Raw genomic sequence first — 18653 nt, 5'->3', positions numbered from 1 at the left:
AGCACGTGTCCCACCATCCCTTCCAGGTTCTTCACTCTGCTGGGTGCGCAGGCTCTCCTTGCAGGCTCCCCTTCGCTTTTAAACCCTGCTGATCCTGACAGTCCTAGTAGTGGTTCTTCCATTGGTTTGAGTTCTATACACATTCTCCCACCACAGGATCATGGACTTTTACTGCTGAGATGAGTCTTACAAGAGAGGAAGAGTAGTGTATTTGTTAAGAACCCAGGTTCTGAAGTCATATTGTCTGGATTTGAATCTACGCTCCATCATTTACTAGCTGAGTAGCTTTGGGCAATGTCTGGATTTAGTTACTGTGTTTTTATAATCAAGATGATGATAATAGCTACCTCATAGGGTATTTACCTAGTGTCTATCATGCCCTGAATGTTTAATAAACGTCAGCTGCTTCCACTATGACTGTTTAGTAGTAATGTCGATAAACCAGGTTTAGTGTGATTCACCCTTTTATTCAGCCAGCAGGAAGGCACTGAGTTATAGCAGCCGGACACAGGGTTCTGCCCTGCAGATGCTCACAGTCTAATAGGGAAGAAAGATAAGTATACAAGCTGCTCAAGTGCTGGTCAAGAAGATTGAGAGTGAAGGCTCTGACCCATGTTAGGGGGGTGGGGAAGGAGTGGGGCGGGGCCGGAGATGGGAGGACTTCTGTCTGCCTTCTGCTCTCTGTCTCAGCTGCTCTCCGTCTCGTCTCGGCTGTCTTTATTTCTTCCCAGAAGGTTAGGACCTTCAGAAATTGGCACCTTTTCAGAGGCCCTGGCACTCTCTCCCTTGGCTGTTTTAGAGCTTGCTGAACTGTCTTCAGACATAATTTAGCATAGAATTTCCCAAACAGCATTTTGAAGAATGGTATATACTGCAGTATGTTAATGGTTCTGTGGGTTTAAAAAAAAAGTGTTTCATAGTTCAAATAAGTTTGCAGACTGCCAGGTTATGCAGAATTGTTTCCTGCAGCACTTTCTGCCAACTTTTTAATATGCTAATGTGCATTATTAATCTCCAAGAAAGTGATATAGTTCCCAAACTTGATTTGTCCTAAATGTCTTTTAACAACTTACAGAGCTCATGTTCCTCAGAACAGTTTGAGAACCCCGGCAGGTGGCAAATGCAGATTTCCCATATCACAGCATGATGCCCTCCCTCCAGAGTAAAATGCCAAATTTCGTTGAGGCTCTTTCTTTATTTCTGCATGGCCCATCTGAGAGTAACAGCTGTCGGACAAGAACAAAATGTCCTCAGTGAATTATGACTATTTAAAGAAAAAATGTCTTCAGTGAATTATGACCAAATTTTCTTCAATGTTAAACAAATCTTTCCATGAAATATTGTACGTTTCCACTCTAGGTTGTCTCTTGTTTAACATTTAAGAAAATTTGTTTTTACTGCTTATTCGTAAAATTATGTATATAACTTCTCGAGGGCTGTTTCATGATTTACCTCGTTGCTGAGGAAGGTAATAGGAAATTGAACATGTGTCCCTCCCCAATGGCATCCTGTGATGGAAAAGTTAGGAATTATTTGAGTTGGAGCTTGAGAATGAGCTGTGGCCTGTATAACTTAGAGTGTTATTATTTCAGCCAAGAGGATAAAAGGTTTTCAGGTGTGGTAAAGCCCCACTACAAAGCACCTAGTGATGGTACAGATTTGGTAAGCTTGTAGGTCGCGTGCGTCCCCCATGTACTTTGAACTCTAATACAGGAAAATAATCACACCAATATGGCCTTTAGTCCTCATGCCCCTGCACAAGCCTGCTTCCATTGAAAATGGCCATTTATGACATGATTTGGCCTCATTTCTTTATAGTCATTCTATATGTACAGTTTACCTTATTGCCAGACAAGCCAAGACAATAAATAGTTAAACCTGCCCTGGCTGATGTAGCTCAGTGGATTGAGCACAGGCCTGCTAACCAGAGGATCGAGGTTCAATTCCCAGTCAGGGCACATGCCTGGGTTGCAGGCTGGTTCCCTGCAGGCCAACTCCCAGCAGGGGACGCACGAAAGGCAACCATACATTGATGTTTCTCTCCCTCTCTCCTTCCCCTCCAAAGATAAATAAATAAGTAAATAAAATCTTTTAAAAAAATAGTTAAACCTGTGTCGTAACCCCCACGGGATGCCCTCTGCAACCCCAAGTGTTTCTGCCGAAGTGTTGGTCGTACCACAAACAACTTCAGTGTCCTTTTTCTCTGAAGTGGCACGGATGACCTCTAAGAACCTTTGTGGCTTTCAAATTCTTTGAGTCTAATAATTTTGAATGAGTAAAGGAGTCTCAGGCTTTTGGTATTTAGGTCGCTACTGGGTTGTTGGGGGAGTCAGAAATTAGTAATGGAGTAGTTTCTAGCACGCAGAACCTCTTGTATTCTGACAGAGAGGCTGCACGCCTCTCCTGAGCTCAGAGCCCTGTAGCATCGCCCTTAGGAAGACTGTGAGGCCATCACACATCTGGAAAGAGATGTGGGCAACTATTAGCAACTATTATTCCACCGAAGCTTCTGTATGTCAGGCATAACACTTAAGTGCTTTATAGACATTATCTCTCTTAATCCTTAAAATTTGAAAGGTATTATCCCCTGTTCTATGGATGAGGAAATATAAAATGAAGCAACTTGCTCATGATTACCCAGCTAAGCAAGCAGTAAGGCCAGGATTCAAGCTTAGGTCTTTCTAATCTCAAAGTCTAGGTCCTTTTCACACCCTTATGTTGCCTCTCAGTATATCCCAAGATGCTGCTGCCGCTCCCCAGCACTAGCATCACCGCCTCAGCTCCACCTCAGATCACCAGGCATTAGATCCTCATAAGGAGCGTGCAACCTAGATCCCTCCCATGCTCAGTTCACAGTAGGGTTCGTGTTCCTGTGAGAACCTAATGCTGCTGCTGATCTGACAGGAGGCGGCGCTCAGGCAGTAGTGCCCGCAGTGGGGAGCCACTCGCCTCCTGCTGTGTGGCTTGGTTCCTAACGGGCCTCAGTCCATACCAGTCCATGGCCCAGGAGTTGGGAACACCTGGTCTAATCTACCTTCTTTTTTCTTTTAAAGATTTTATTTATTTATTTTTAGAGAGAGGGGAAGGGAGGAAGAAAAAGAGAAACATTGATGTGCAAAAGAAACATTAGTTGGTTCCCTCTCACATACCCCAACCAGGGATCTGGCCCACAACCCATTCATGTTTCAGTTTGCAGGACAGTTCCCATCCCACTGAGCCACACCAGTCTGGGCTTGTCTACTTTCTTATCCCACGTAAGAACGTCGTAGAGTCATCTGTATTCTTCACCTTTCTAACATACTCCTCTTCAGTGAAGAAATCAATACACGATCCCAAATTTAAATAAGGTATGTAGCATAGAAAGTTTGTATCCCTTTAAAAGATACTACAGAACAGAAAATACATATGTAATACTAAGCTGTCAGTTTCTTAGCATTGAAATACACAGATATGGACTACTTAGCTTCTTATAATCAGGGTTTTTTCACCACCTCTAGTCACTGGTGTGGCAAGGATTTGTTACACTTTTAAATACTGTTCTAACATCTAGCATATATTGAGCATTAACTATATCCAAGAAACATGTAAGTGTAAATTTTGATTTTAAACTCAAATCTGAGCCCTGGATAGCTCAGTTGGTTAGAACATTATCCTAATACACCAAGGCTGTGGGTTCGATCCCCAGTCAGGGCACATATAAGAATCAGCCAATAGACTTCCAGCCAGTGGAGGTGTGGGTAGACACACTGTGCCTCCTCACACAACCAAAAGAAGGACAACAACAATTTAAAAACAAAAAACAAGCAGAACTGATGAAAAATCAAAGTGTATGGAAATCCAACAACCAAAGAGTTAAAAAGGAAACATCTATCCAGACTGGTAGGAGGGGTAGAGATGGGCAGCCAGGCAGAGAGGACTCGTGGCAAAACGGCGATGGAGGACTGAGGCGGGCAAGGCGGCAGCTCGTAGACCCAGCAAAACGGTGGATTGTGGAGCAGGGCAGACAAGGCAGCAGCTGGTGAAGCAGGTGTTGCCACATTCACGTGCAGATAAACTGGGAGGAACACCTGGGGAGTGAGACCTCGCAACCCTGGGTCCCAGTGTGGGGAAATAAAGCCTCAAACCACTGACTGACAACACCTGTCGGGGTTGAAGCAGCAGCAGGAGAAACTCCCAGCCTCACAGGAGAGTTCACTGGAGAGACCCACAGAGTCCTAGAACGTACACAAGCCCACCCACACAGGAATCAGCACCAGAAGGTCCCACTTTGCTTGTGGGTAGTGGGGGAAGTGACTGATATCTGGCATAGAGCAGAGCAAGTGGCACTGTTCCCTCTCGACCCCTCCCCCACAACACAGCAATGTGGATTGCCCCGCCCTGGTGAACACCAAAGGCTCCACCCCTTATACGTAGTGGTGGGGCCAAGACCAAAAAAAATGTCCCAAATGAAAGAACAGATCAAAGATCCAGAAAAAATACAACTAAGTGATGAAAAGATAGCCAGCCTATCAGATGCACAGTTCAAAATACTGGTAATCAGGATGCTCACAGGATTGGTTGGATTTGGTCGCAAATTAGATGAAAAAATGAAGGCTATGCTAAGTGAAATAAAGAAAAATGTACAGGGCACCAATAATGATGGGAAGGAAACTGGGACTGAAATTAATGGAGTGGACCAAAGGAAGAAAGAAACATTCAACCAAAAAAATGAAGAAACAAGATTTCAAAAAAAAGAGGAGAGGCTTAGAGGAACCTCTAGGACATCCTTAAATATTCCAACCTCTAAATTATAGGGGTGCCAGAAGGAGAAGAGGAAGAGCAACAAATTAAAAACTTATCTGAACAAATAATGAAGGAGAACTTGCCCAATCTGGCAAAGGAAATAGATTTCCAGGAAGTCCAGAAAGCTCAGAGAGTCCCAAAGAAGGTGGACCCAAGGAGGAACACACCAAGACACATCATAAGTACATTACCCAAGATTAAAATGAAGGAGAGAATCCTAGAAGCAGCAAGAGATAAGGGGACAGTCACCTACAAAGGAGTTCCCATCAGACTGTCAGCTGATTTCTCAAAAGAGACCTTGCAGGCAAGAAGGGGCTGGAAAGAAGTATTCCAAGTCATGAAGGGCAAGGACCTACATCCAAGATTGCTCTACCCAGCAAAGCTTTCATTTAGAATGGAAGGGCAGATAAAGTGCTTGTCAGATAAGGTCAAGTTGAAGGAGTTCTTCATCACCAAGCCCTTATTATATGAAATGTTAAAGGGGTTTATCTAAGAAAAAGAAGATAAAAAATATGAACAATAAAAAGACAGCAAACTCACAGTTATTAACAACCACACCTAAACCAAAAACAAAAGCAAACATCTAGAACAGGAACAGAACCACAGAAATGGAGATCACATGGAGGGTTAGAAACAGGGGAGTGGGAGGGGGAGAGAAGGGGTAAAAGGTACAGAGAATAAGTAGCGTAAATGGTAGGTAGAAAATAGACAGGGGAAGGGTAAAAATACTGTAGGAAATGTAGAAACCAAAGAACTTGTATGTATGACCTTGAACTAAAGGTGGGGAATATGGGTGGGAGAAGTGCAGGGCAGAGGAGAATACAGGGGGGGGAAATGGGACAACTATAATAGTATAATCAATAAAATGTACTTAAAAAAAAGAATCAGCCAATAAATGCATAAATAAGTGAAGCAACGAATTAGTATTTCTCCCTCTCTCTCCCTCTTTCAAAACATCAATAATTATTTTTTTAAAAAAACTCAAACCTAAGTTTAGGTACCTGCTTCTCACTAGCTTAGTGACTTTTCCTCTGCTTGCTTATCTTATTAAAGAGCTAATAGACTAGAAACAACCTATCTCAATATACAAAAAGTGATATTTTTAAATTTTTAAGTTACCATAGGAGCTGATGAGGCTTACTTTTGTTCTCTTAGGAAGTAGTAGTATCTGTTGGTTGTTTTTCATTCACTATTGATATTGAAATGAGTTGTTTGTACTTATTAGAAAGATTGGAGCTTTTAGCTTTTCGTAAGTTTCATTATTCAGAAATTCTTGGAATCATTGCTTTCAGAAGATGTTATCATTATTTAATTTCTCTGTTCTTAGGAATATCGAACCCCAGTTAGTATCTCTGATATCCTCAGCATGTAAGGTAAAATTTTCCACTAGACTGTAAACTCTTTGGGACTTGAACCAGGTATCCCCATCTTTGTATTCTGCTCTGAGCCTGGAATAATTCTGTATTTACAGTAGATGTTCGGTTAATGTCAAATAAATGAGAGCATTAACTGTGAAACATGATCCTTCCTGGGAAGAGGGTGCAATGCTCTAATAAAGGCCTAGGGACCTGACGGGACTGTGATAGCCTCCCGCGTCATTAATTTTTCTTGCCACCAAGAGCAAGCCACAACTTCTCTGACCCTCAGGTTAGAGTCTTATTAAATTATCTCCAAGAGTTCTTCCACATTTGAAATTCTGTGACTTGAACTGAATCACTTCTTACAGAATGCACTGGTGTTTTAAGGGACATGTTATAGCCTGAAGCTATATCCAAATCTGTGTGAAAATAAGCTAACTTAAAATTATCAGAGCATTTGAAATCAGAGCAAGGCTGTTGAATTCCCAAAAGAAGGATGGAAGTTTTCATTTATTTTCTTTTTCAAAAATTTAAAACTTAATTAGACCTTGCTTAGGACCTGTATAAGATCTAATTAATGGAGCTTGGTTCAGTAGTTGCAGAAGGTGACAATTCTGTATAATGTGCCTGAAATGAGCACAGATATATATAAAGTATGGTGTGAGGAACCTCAAAAGGACATTCCCAACCATAAATACCTTCCCCACTTAGCCTTCTTGCTGCATAACAAGTTACTACAAATTTAGCAGCTTAAAACAACACCTGTTCATTATCTCCATTTCTGTCAGTCATGAGTCTGGGCACAGCATAGCTGGGTTGTCTGCTCAGAGTTGTAACAAGGCTGAAATCAAGGGGGCAGAAGGGCTGCATTCTCATGTGGAGTTTAGGGTCCTCTTCCAAGCTCATGTGGGTTCTTGGCAGAATTCGGTTCCTTTCGGTTGTGGGACTTAGGGCCCCTTTCCCTTGCTGGCTGTGGGCGAGGAATCAGGCTCAGCCGGCCACCGTGGTTCTCTGCCACACAGCCCTCTCCCAACATGGCGGCTGGAGTCTTCAAAGCCAGCTGAGGAGTCTCTTTCCCCAGTGTGCTCAGATGAATTCCTGTGTCATATAATCACAACCATGTGTATAAATAACCTAAATCACAGGAGCAGTATCCCACGTAGCCAGGCCCTGCCCCCACGCAAGGGGAGTAGATAACACAGCATGCATGTCCACCAGAGGGTGAGAACGCTGGGAGCCACCCCAGCCATAATTCCAGAAACTCCCCTTGTAGATTTTCTTTGAGGACTTCCCAAGATATGGACATTTTAACTGATTTAAGCCATGTTATCTAAAAATAACAACATAGCAGTCATAAAATTGAAGCCTGGAATGGAGCTTAGAAATCATTTTATTTAAACCCTTACATTGTTATTTTTAACCTCTTCATTACACATGAAGCAAATGACTTGCTCAAATCTCAGCTAATGGGATGCAAAAGAGACGGGAGAGTGAGGTTCACGACTCCCATACCACCAGTCTCTTTGGTGCCCAGCACCCACCGCTGCTGGAAGGACCAGAAAAGCATGTAGGGGACTCAAGGCTTGCCTGTGAGGGCAGGATATGGGGAGATTCGCCGTGAGACTGTGGGAGAGCATCCCGCAGACAGCCCCAGCAGGAAGGCAGAGGTCGGGGTGCCACACAGACGTGGGAGAAGATTGTGGGGGAAGGAGCCCCATCTGATAAACTCTCTTGAAGTTTGTAGGAGGCAAGCCCCAGTGCTTTGGTTCATCGTTTCATTTTGTAAAAACATTTATATGTGAAGAGGAGTGTTGGCCAGGGTTCCATTCATTTAAGACAAAGTCATCCATTTTAAAAGTAAAATTATTCATGATGTAGACAAAGTCATTCATTTTAAAAGTAAAATTATTCATGATGTAGACAAAGAAGCACAAATTCTGAAAGAAATATTTGCTTTATGAGGCACTTTCTCTATAGAGACCTGGTTTATTTCCCCCAACTTAAAGTCACTTAGCAATTCTAAAGATTGATTCTGACAACTACGTTGCTTTGAATATATTGGGATTTAGTAAAATTGTATAAGCAACCTAGGAGAGAGTGAGAGAGCTGCTTTAGGAACTCATGATCACCAGTGGGAGAGAGAGGAGGGTGAGAGTTGGACAAACCATCAAAACATCCAAATAAACAGGTAAGTAGGGTCAAAGTCAGCCACTGTGGCATCCTACAGAGAAGAGGATCAGAAAGGAATCACACCAACTGGGGAAGTATAGTGATTTAGTATTTATTGCAGGGGCTACTTCTTTGGGGACTTCAGAGTTTACTATCCTTAGAAACTTCTGGAGCTTTCATAAGACACTTACAAATGTGCAGAGTACTTAGCCTTTCACGTAACTTCAGCAAACCGAATTTAAATACGTCAGTTGCTCTCGCTTTAGCTATCAGATTCGGACTCTGCTGAAGCTAACGAGTGTAGACCACAAAAGAAGTGATTTTGTAAAGGGGGCAGATAAACACACCTCCTCCTGAAGGTGGTTAGAGTAAATTAGGAAACTGTAAAATAAATAGTGATACCTCCTGTTGGTGAAATACTATGCAGCTGTTAAAACGGAACTGTTTATGAACTGGTATGTTGTTAAGTATAAATAAGTAAAGCAAAACTGCATATTTGGGCATACTGCCATTTTTGTGAAAAGAGATGAATAAATGTGTCACTGTACATCCATAAAATATTTCTGGGGGTACTGGGGGTACTGGTCATCTGTGGACAGGTAGCTGACAACTGGAACGTAAGGTGGGGAGGGAGACTGGCACCCTTTTTTGTACCGTGTGAATTTTGAAACAGGTGAACATATTAACTAATGAAAAATAACTTTTATAATAAAATAGAATGAAATTTTAAAGAGCTTAAGAGGGAAGCAAGTTAATGTGGTAAATTGGTCTCGGAATAAGACCTAGCTTCGTAATAAAGATTTCCATGCAGGGAGACTTGACCAGCCCTCTGCAGTATCTATTCTGATGAGCTTGTGCCCCTCTTCCACCCCGCCCCGCCTCACACACCTTCTGTTGTAGCTCTCCAGTCAGGCACGAGCACCCCCCTCCCTGCTCTCAGCACTTTACTCAAGTGGATTCCTCCATCCCCACCGCACTTCACCCACGACCACATATGCACAAATCTGGCACAGTGTGTTTAACCCTGTAGAATCCGGATCCCAAATGTACCTTCTACCAAATGCAGGCTATTGTACTGTAAACTGAAGAAACTGGGACATCTGCCTCATAAGCCTTTCCAGAGCTGAAGCAGAACTGTCTCCCTTCATGTAACCTTGGCAGTCACAAGCCAGCTTTTGATCCCTCCACTGCAGTCCAGGGAGGCAGGAGTAATCACATGGCCCCACAGCCAGAGACCGCCAGCCCGATTTGGCTGTCACCTTTCCAAACACCTTTGGAGTAGGAGGAGCCAGGCAGCCCCTAACTGGGTCGCGCTGTGCATGGCTGTGTCTGTGCATCCGGGGCAGCTGTGGGGAGAAGCTCCCAGGGCCACCTTTACTTCATATGCTTTTCATTGTGTTGCAGTTCAGTAAACCTTTTAAGTTGTCCCTGTGCTTTTCAGTAAACTCCAGGGGGATGCTTGTGTAGATATGTGGTCAGACTGTAATGCTGCCTCCTCGCCGCCCCAGCTGTTCATCCCTCCGCACCAGCACCAAGTGTTTCCCAGTTTGGCTTCTCTTTCATCTGAGCTCTTTCTCTTGTTTAGGGTAATAGAGTCACTGAGGAGGAGAATAGTATTGTCCCTGCAAGGGATCAAGTGGACCCAGGGAGTACAGGGAAAGATCACTGGGCTGGAGGTCAGGAGATCTAGATTCTAGACCCAGCTGCTACCAGCCAGCTTTGTGATGCTGGGCAAGCGATTTAACTTCTCTGGATTTCACCTGTCCTCTGAGGTCTCTCCCAGTTCTAAGATTCTCTGATTCCATGTGGACATTTCAGCTCTTGTCACTTCAGAACTCTCCCTTCTTCTGTTTGGCTGTTGTGGGAAATAGATAATTCTATGTAATATAGCTTCTGACATTGTAGTCACACAACTCAGCATGTGTTTCTTTCTACTGATGAATTGTCCAGTCATGGACCATGCCAGAAAGTAGATTGGGGACCTGGCGGAACTCAGATTCTGCTTGGACTTTTCCAAAGGCCAGATGGCACTGCATTTTCGAGTGCCAGTTGGCCTGCTCCTTCAGATTCTTTCCTACCCCTGTCTAGTAGAAACACCCAGTCTCAAGTCCACCTATTATTCAGGCAGCTGGACCGGATTTATACAAAAGGAATGCATACTCCTTGGAAACCTGGGCCTTCTCCAGGGAGACGTGGCGCTCCACGCAGACGTCTTTCAGACCAGAAACTAGAATGTCAGCCACCCGTCAGTTAGCATCATCAAATAGGGGAGGCCCAAGTTCCAGTACAACAGCTGGTCTTCCTGGGGAGGCCGATGTCTGAAAGGAAGGAGGAGAGTTGTTCTGCTCACTCTGATTTAGTTATGACTCTGTGATTGATTCAGGGAAGTGAAAGCAAATATGAATGAGCCAGCTCTCAGGACCAGCTGTCAAGCAAGCGCTTGGCTTGTAGTCTGCTGTCATCCCCCGGTCCCAGACACTCCCGGCTTGACAGCTCACCAGCTAGTTGAATCGCTTGTCTCCTCCTGCACTCTGATTCACATCCTGGGGGCCTGAGGACCTCGAACTGTGGAAGGGCACCCCCACTAGGCTGTTTGCTGACTGGTAAAGTCCCAGTGATTTGGGTTACAATGACTTAGCCAGCGGATCATTCCGCCTTTAGTACAAATAGTATGAGAGCCCTCCACATGAGATGGAAAGTCACCCGTAACTGTGCTGTCAAAAGGTGGCACTTGTAATGAGACGTTCCTGCTGTTATCTCCAAAAGTCCCTGTTCTACAACCACTTAATACTACTTTCTTGAGTTTTCACTAACAATTCTCAAGAGTTCTCACGGACATCTTTGGATATTGTTTTAGTTCATGGTTTGTTTAGAGGAAAGGGCCCATCTTCATGGGGAGAAGAACGGGCACTTGGAATACCAAGAACTGGCAACAGGCACTCTGCCCTGAGAGAGGGGAAGAACTGGGAAAGAGAAAGAGGATAATGTGAAATGCAGAAAAAACAATGGTTAACAGAAAGCATCAGTGGTTACCTAATGCATGAACACAGGAGTCCTGACCTACTTCTCAGAACTACTATGTATTTCTGTAGCCACAAAGGGGACTGGGCGACCACAGTTTGAGAGCGTCCAGTTTCTTCTGATCTGATTCGGTTTTCACTGTGCAACCTTCTGAGGTGAATTGGGTTTTCTTAGTGTATTTTCCAGCTGAGAAGTATAATAACCAGCTGTCACCATTTTAGTTCTCTAAATAGTTACTCTTTTCATTGTAAATTGGCCTTCTGATTTCTGTTCCTTCCCTGGACAGTTTAGTTACCAAGAATCAGCCCTCCCTGGACTAGCTGAGAATATCAAGTGTCTAGACCCATGAGGCTGAGTTTTAAACCCTGGAACTTCTACAAGCCGTGTGCATACCCAAGTTCCCTCTCAGCAGTTAACCACATCTTGTGAATATCCACCAAACAGTATTTTCTGCTTAAGTCTTTTTTCCCAAGGGACATGGATTCCTCCTTCACTCTAACTCACCACCGGGAAGAAAGGAAGTATGAACAGTATCCCAAAGCTGCAGGCAAAGGAAACTGGCTCTTCCCATCCTCCAGGCAGCCTAGTCCCCCTCAAGCCAGAGGCTTTGAACACCAAGGCCTAGCCTAGTTTGTGGCCAGTATTACCTTCTCTCCACCCTTTGCCATACAAGATCCTCAGCTGTTTTGTATACCGCCACCCCCATCCCCACCCTCAGATTCTAGAGAACACCAAGAAACTGTGTTTGCACTACTAAACCAAGTCAGCAGGTATCTTGTGGCATCCCCTCACTTGAATGAGAAAATTAAACCTAAAGAGATCAAGCGCTGTGCCAGGTTCACACAGAATATGGGTCTTTGACTTCAAGCACAGCCTTCCCACTGCACCACCTCGCTCCTCTGCGTTGTCCTGGGGTTTGTACCCGCCGACCTTGGGGGCCCTGAGTGTGTGGAGGTGAGAGAGGTGAAGTGAGAGATCCAATGTAGAAAAGAGAGACGAGAAAGAGCTGAAGTTATTTATAGGAATTAAACAGCAGAGGAGGCACACTGACTCGACTCTAAGTTCACATTGCTCCTGAATGAGTAGAAATTCCTTTTTCTTCTCTCTGAGTTTACCTGACTTAATAATGTGTCTATAAGCAATAACATAACTTGTAACTATATACATATAAAATTATAAATTTTATTATAATTTTAAAATTTAATATGGTCTTCTTTCAGCGACCATATGTAAAACTGACAGATGTAGCTGGATGACAGTAAACGGGAGAAAAGGCCGTGGAAATTGCCTAGTCCTTCCTGGCTTATTTTTCCTGAGAACCCAATTCTCACGTGATTGCTCACACTTGCATGAGTGTTTAACAGTAAGTGTCAGAGAAAGAGAAAATGGCAAGAGAGAAGAGATTTTTTGCTGAGGACAGAAAAGATGAACAGAAACGGCTGCATCCCGAACTAGTGGGATGGGGCCACTGCTTGTCTCAAGGGGCAGAGGACCCTGAGAAAGGACACAGTGGCTGGTGGGACACCTGTAGGGGGCCGGGCCAGGAGCTCCCCCTGCAGGTGCTCATCTGTCAGTCAGTGTCTGAGGGGAGCCTTGGTGTGCAGAGACAGGCCTCCTTCTCCCCCACCTCCATTCCTTCCCCTACGTGGTTATTTCCTTTACTTTTTGTTATCATGTTCTTTCCAGGGAGTTACGGATTAAAAACTAAGTTACCACTTTCTTAAATATGACTTAAATACAGTTCAAAACTCTTTATTATGACTATTTTTATCTCCCTCATTCAGAGAAGGCAAAGCACAAGTCCCTCTGCTGTACTAATTCAGTGTCTTTCTTCTTTCAGTGACCATGCAGCAGGTGGCCAGGACCGTGGCTAAAGTGGAGCTTTCGGACCACGTGTGTGATGTGGTGTTTGCGCTCTTTGACTGCGACGGTGAGTGCGGGCCCCAGAGCCAGGCGGGGAACTCCTCCTGACGCAGCCCCTACCTCTGCAGCCCCCCCTCCCCTTTCCCACATCAGTAACTCAGCCCTCAGCATCATGACACTGAGAAGTGTAACCCCTGGCCTGAGTTGTGTTTGCCGTTTCTTCCTGTAATTCCAATTTGCCTGTAGGTCTGAATTAATGTATGACCATAAGGACTTTAAAAATGGAAATAGTTCAACTATAGTTGTGTTTTAAAGTTAGGTAAAAAAACTCAGATATAAAAGCTAAAAAAACAAAAGGGAAACAAAGATATCGGACCCAGCTTGTTGCTTAGTAGATCAGGAGCACTCGAGTATTGGCGAGTCTCTAGGAAGAAGATGCTGCTGCTCTCCACCCCCAGGGCCATCAGGGGCGCTCACCCTCCGACTTGGCATTTCGGCCTGCAGAGGGGCCTGCAGAGGGGCGTCGTGCCTGTGAGCACTGCGCTACGCCCGCTAAGAGACCTTGGTTCTGTCTGGCATTATTTCCCAGCTATGTTAGCTGACCTCGTAATCATACTAATATTCACAATGGAGGCTCACACTTTTCTCAGTGCTTACTGTGCCAAGCTGCTCATTTCATCCTCTGACATAGATGTAGTTTTTAACCACATTTTACAGGTAAGAAAGCTGAGACTCAGAGAGCTGGTCATTTTCCCGGGATCACAAAGGCAGTAGCCAGTGGTAAACCAGGATTTGAGTCAAAGCTGTGCCTCCTCCCTCTGCGCTGTAGTGCCCCTCGCTCTCCTCACAGCCAGGGCTCACTGTTCATCGGCCTCCAGGAAGTGAGGCTCGCGGAATTCAAGAACCAGCTCAAAAGCTGCTGCTTATGTGAAGCCTCCCGTTTTGGTCCCAGCAGAATGAATCACTCTGGGGTTTTCATCCCTTAGCTTGGTTCAGTGTGTCCACGTTACTACATGTTACACTCTGTCTCTGTATGTGTGGCCTAACTTCCCTGCCAAATTGTAAGCTTCTTAAGGATAGTTACACATCCTGTTTACCTTTGGACACCCCTCCCCATAAACCTTGGTGGGACTTTGCACATGACGGCTGTTCATTAACTTATTAAACTGAGCTTAAGTCATTTAAATCTGTCACCTGCACCCACAGCCAAGGTCCGTGAGTCAAAGAAAGCCCCAGGATTGTATATAAAAAGAAGCTTAAGATGAAAAAATCTGAGGTCTCGTCCTCAGGACAAGAGGCCGCTCCTCTCCGTGGGCTGCTCTACCCATCATGACATGGGGATACCACTAGTTATATGTTGCTTTTTTAATTAAAATTAGCTAAAATTAAATACACTTTAAAACTCAGTTCTTTGGTGTCTTTAGCCACATTTTAAGTGCTCAGTAGCCACACATGGCCAATGGCTACTATATTGCTTAGCACAGATTTAAAAAACAAAACAAAACAAAAAACACCATTTTCCTCATCAAGGAGATTTCTGAGGAAAAACACTGCTGTGGAGAGACTCATTGTCCCCAGATTTTTTACTCTAATTACATTTAGATGGTTTGAGTGCTTTCAAAAAGACATTTATTTTTATCAGTCTGTGAAATGAATATGGGAATAAAGATCACCAGCCTCACAGTTTCCCTGTTCTCCTAGGAGGGCCTGGGAAATTGTATTTGATTCTCTAGGCTTTAGAAGCGGGCTCTGTCAACCTCTGCTTGAGTCATCTTTAGAAAATCTTTTAACATCTCTGGGGCTTATTTTCTTAATCCATTGAAAACAGAAGTGAGTACTAAATTAAAAAGCCATCGTTACAAACTGGCAGTTACAAAATAGTCACAGGATGTAAAGTACAGAACAGGGAATACAGTCAATAATATTGTAATAACTACGTGTGGTGCCAGGTGGGTGCTTGAATAAAAAGTCATTTTTATTTCTACTCTTAGGTGACAATGTCAGAGGACAGAGAACTGTGACTTTCAAACAGGCTTCTCCACCGCAGAGTTGAGAGTGGGGCTCGCAGTTCACACAGACACACACAGGACGCGCAGCCGTCCCCCTGGGTCCCCGGCAACAGAAGCCGTCAGCTCTGGCCTTAGGGAAGCAGGAAACAAATCCCACTGGAGTTTGAATGAAATGACCTCAGATTTTCACCCTGGATGGTGTGACTCGGTTGGAACATCATCTTGTACATCGACCTTGTACAAGGTCGCTGGTTCAGTGCCAGCCAGGGCACATAGCTAGGTTGCAGGTTCACTCCCTGATACAAAAAGGCCGTGAATGAATCTTTCTCTCTTTCTTTCTTTCTTTCTCTCTAAAAGCAATGAAAAAAAATGTCCTCTGGTAAGGATAAAACATAATAATAATAAATCAGTTTTACTCTTGTAAAAAAAGGACCTCAGATTTTTTTCATCTTAAGCTTCTTTTTATATACAAAATATTAAGAATCTTGTTTAGACTTTTTTGTCCTTTTAAGTACATTCTTAGTAAGCCATATTATTGATTGCTTCAGCCCAGCCAGGCTACTTTTAAACTTTTTATATTGAGTGTAAATAGATTCAGAAAACTACAAATATCGTAAGTGTACAGACTGATAATTTAGCAGCTGAGCGCACCTGTGTAACCACCATTATCCAGAAGCATCACATCACTGGACCACAGAGGCCCCCCGGTGCTGCCCCCCGGGGTAGCCCCTTTCCTGATTTGTACCTCAGGCTACTTTACCCTCTTTTTGTTTGTTTAGTCTTGCTGTGAGGTTTCTCTGAGGCTGCAGTTCTCTCCAGCCAGAAAGCATGGGCCAGTTTCAGATTTCCAGGTGCTGTCTACAAAAGTAAACCATTTATTTATTCCCTCTTTCCACTCTCTTCCCAGACCAACCAATAGTGGAGAGATCTGGTTTCTGGTCTCCCGTTGCCTTACCACCACCAGTAATGAGTGCCATTTAGTCAGCAGGCATTAGTCATGGGCATCTAGGCAAAGGGTAACTGCCTCCTACTATTATTTATTTTGGGAGTGAGGAGAAGGGAGGGAGAAAGAAAGGGAGAGAAACATTGATCAGTTGCCTCTTGCACAGCCCCAACCTGGCACCTGGCCCACAACCCAGGCATGTGCCCTGACTAGGAATTGAACTGGCGACCTTAGGTTTGCAGGATGATGCCCAACCCACTGAGCACACCAGTCAGTGCTGCCTTCTACTATTGGAATTGACACTGTTCCATGTGACTTGAAGGGTGACATTAGGTTAAACCAGATGCTCTCCAAGGTCTCTTCCAGACCGGAGAGTCTGCCACCAAAGAAGGTAGAACTGGAATGGGAATCCGTGAGAAAGGGGGTTCAGTCCAGAACCAGATTGTGGCTTTGGTTTCCGTGGTGATAAAAAGCCCTCATCTCTCACCCGGACTGTCGTAACACTCTCCTCATTGGCTCCCACACTCTAGTCGTGCCACTCTGTAGTCCCATCCCCGTGTATCCAGCCAGCGAAATCTGTCCAAATGGAAATCTGACCACATCTCACTCTCCTGATTCCAGCCCTTCCCTGGTGCCCACCACCCAGAAGATAAAGTGCAGACCCTTTAACGAGACCCTTGGGACCCGTCTCCTGCCCGCCTCATTAGTTTCCTTGCCACACCCTCCTCCGTGTGTCCAGTGATACTAACCACTTGTAGTTCTCCATCAGCGGTGCTGCCCCCTGCCAGCACCTTTATTGATGCTACTGCCACTCCCTGGAGTGCCTTCCATCTCACTCCCCTTCACTGTTCACCCTGTTCTTCCCTTGGGATTCAACTTCAGAGTCCAGCCTGGGGTAGAGATTCCCCCTCCGTGCCCCACGGCACTTTCCCTTTTCCCCACTGGCTTTACCGCACTGCCAAGGTCAGGTACTTGTCTCTCCTACAACCCAGAAGTATGTCAAAGGACAAAGTCTGATTTATCTCTTTATTCACAACTCCTAGCACAGAACCTGACATATATTCTTGTTCAACTTTTGTCAGACTACACTGTCACTGTTGTGCACAGTCAAACATAACGGAAGAAGCAAACCAGTTCATTTTAAGCCAAGAGAATTGAATTTGGCTATGAGAGATCACTGGGCTTTACTACCCACATTGTGTGAACAATGGAATTTTCTCAGTGTTTTTGTTCCAAGGCCTCCACTTACCCTGTTGTGTTTGCCTCTTCCTCTAGGCAACGGGGAGCTGAGCAATAAAGAATTTGTGTCCATCATGAAACAACGGCTGATGAGAGGCCTGGAGAAGCCCAAAGACATGGGCTTCACCCGCCTCATGCAGGCCATGTGGAAGTGCGCACAGGAGACTGCCTGGGACTTCGCTTTGCCCAAACAGTAACCCAAAACAGCAAGAGGCAGCCACCTCCTCCACCCCAAACACCCCGTGAGCAGAGCCTCGGTAGCCCCCCCTGCTACTGCTTCTGGAAGTAGTGTTCCCTTCCTTTTGGGAATGACCTCGGGATTCAGCCAGTTCCCCCTCTCCATGCCCCCTGCCCCAGTGTTCCTTTGGCTCTGATTCTGCCCCGTGATTATCCCCATCGGTTCTCAGAAACGTCAGTCCTAAACACTCAGGCTTTGGGCACCTTCAGCAGCGCTACCCATTCAAGCACCATATGGAAGAAGGATGCAGGGATATTCTCAGATACCTACCAACCCTGGGGACACCTAGTTCTCGAGTCATTTTGCTATGGACTTAGATTAATAAGAACATTCCTTGCTTTTCCTCCTGCTGGTGCTTTTAAGCTCTAAGTTGGGAAAACCTCTGGCAGGCGAAAGGAAGTCTGTGATGAATGATAATGAGAATGACTGGGCTACCCGGAGCTGGCAGGAAGCCTGAGCCGCAGGAAGGCCCTGTGTCCTTCCCCAGAGAGGCCCTGAGGCCTGCTCCAGGAGGTGATGTGCACCTCAGGAATGAGGCAAGATTGGAATGGACAGCAGCTGCTCACTGGCTCTCTCCACTCCCTTCTTTGGCTCTCAGGCTCCCTAAGAAGACTCCACCTCGACTTGTGCTTAGTGAGCAGCCGTGGCTGAGCTCACATTCCCTGCCAGTGCCATTTCCCCTCCAGGAATGTGCCTCTGAAGCTGAGGCCTGGCCCGGACCTGTCTGCCCTCTGTATTAAACACTTGTAAAATATCACTTTAATTATAGCAGTTTCCAATAAACGCCCCCAAAGGCTGTAGTCTCCTTTATTTTAGGACCCTCTGGGGCCCTTCTCATTTCACTTCTCCACTGGGTTTGAGATCCTGCTAGGAGAAGACCTGTTTCCTTTCTACCAGTGTCTGATTCTTCCTGTTGAAAGGCAACTTTAGGCACAAACGTGAAGTGGGGTCATTTGAAGGTTAGTGGTGGTGTAGCGGCAAAAACGCACCAGGCGCTCAGCAGCCTCAGTACTGGAGCTCTGGCTGAGAAA

General features: G+C 45.0%; 1 protein-coding gene across 5 annotated transcripts in view; it reads left to right on the top strand.

Annotated features, from left to right (window-relative positions):
* Positions 1-18432, top strand: part of MICU1 (mitochondrial calcium uptake 1) — a 274732-nt gene extending 256300 nt beyond the window's left edge. For all 5 annotated transcript variants that reach the window (XM_037055855.1, XM_037055852.1, XM_037055854.1 and 2 more), the window contains 2 exons: positions 13171-13260; positions 17421-18432. In XM_037055855.1, the coding sequence (XP_036911750.1) occupies positions 13171-13260; positions 17421-17581 (251 nt within the window). In that variant the 3' untranslated portion in view covers positions 17582-18432. The remainder of the gene's footprint in view (positions 1-13170; positions 13261-17420) is intronic.
* The last annotated feature ends 221 nt before the right edge of the window (positions 18433-18653 follow it).

This window comes from Sturnira hondurensis, unplaced genomic scaffold (assembly GCF_014824575.4).
Source record: "Sturnira hondurensis isolate 20B ecotype Veracruz unplaced genomic scaffold, ASM1482457v3 Scaffold0008761, whole genome shotgun sequence".
Lineage (NCBI taxonomy): Eukaryota > Metazoa > Chordata > Mammalia > Chiroptera > Phyllostomidae > Sturnira > Sturnira hondurensis.
Note: the sequence above shows the minus strand (reverse complement) of the source record. Positions and strands in the feature narration are given on the sequence as shown.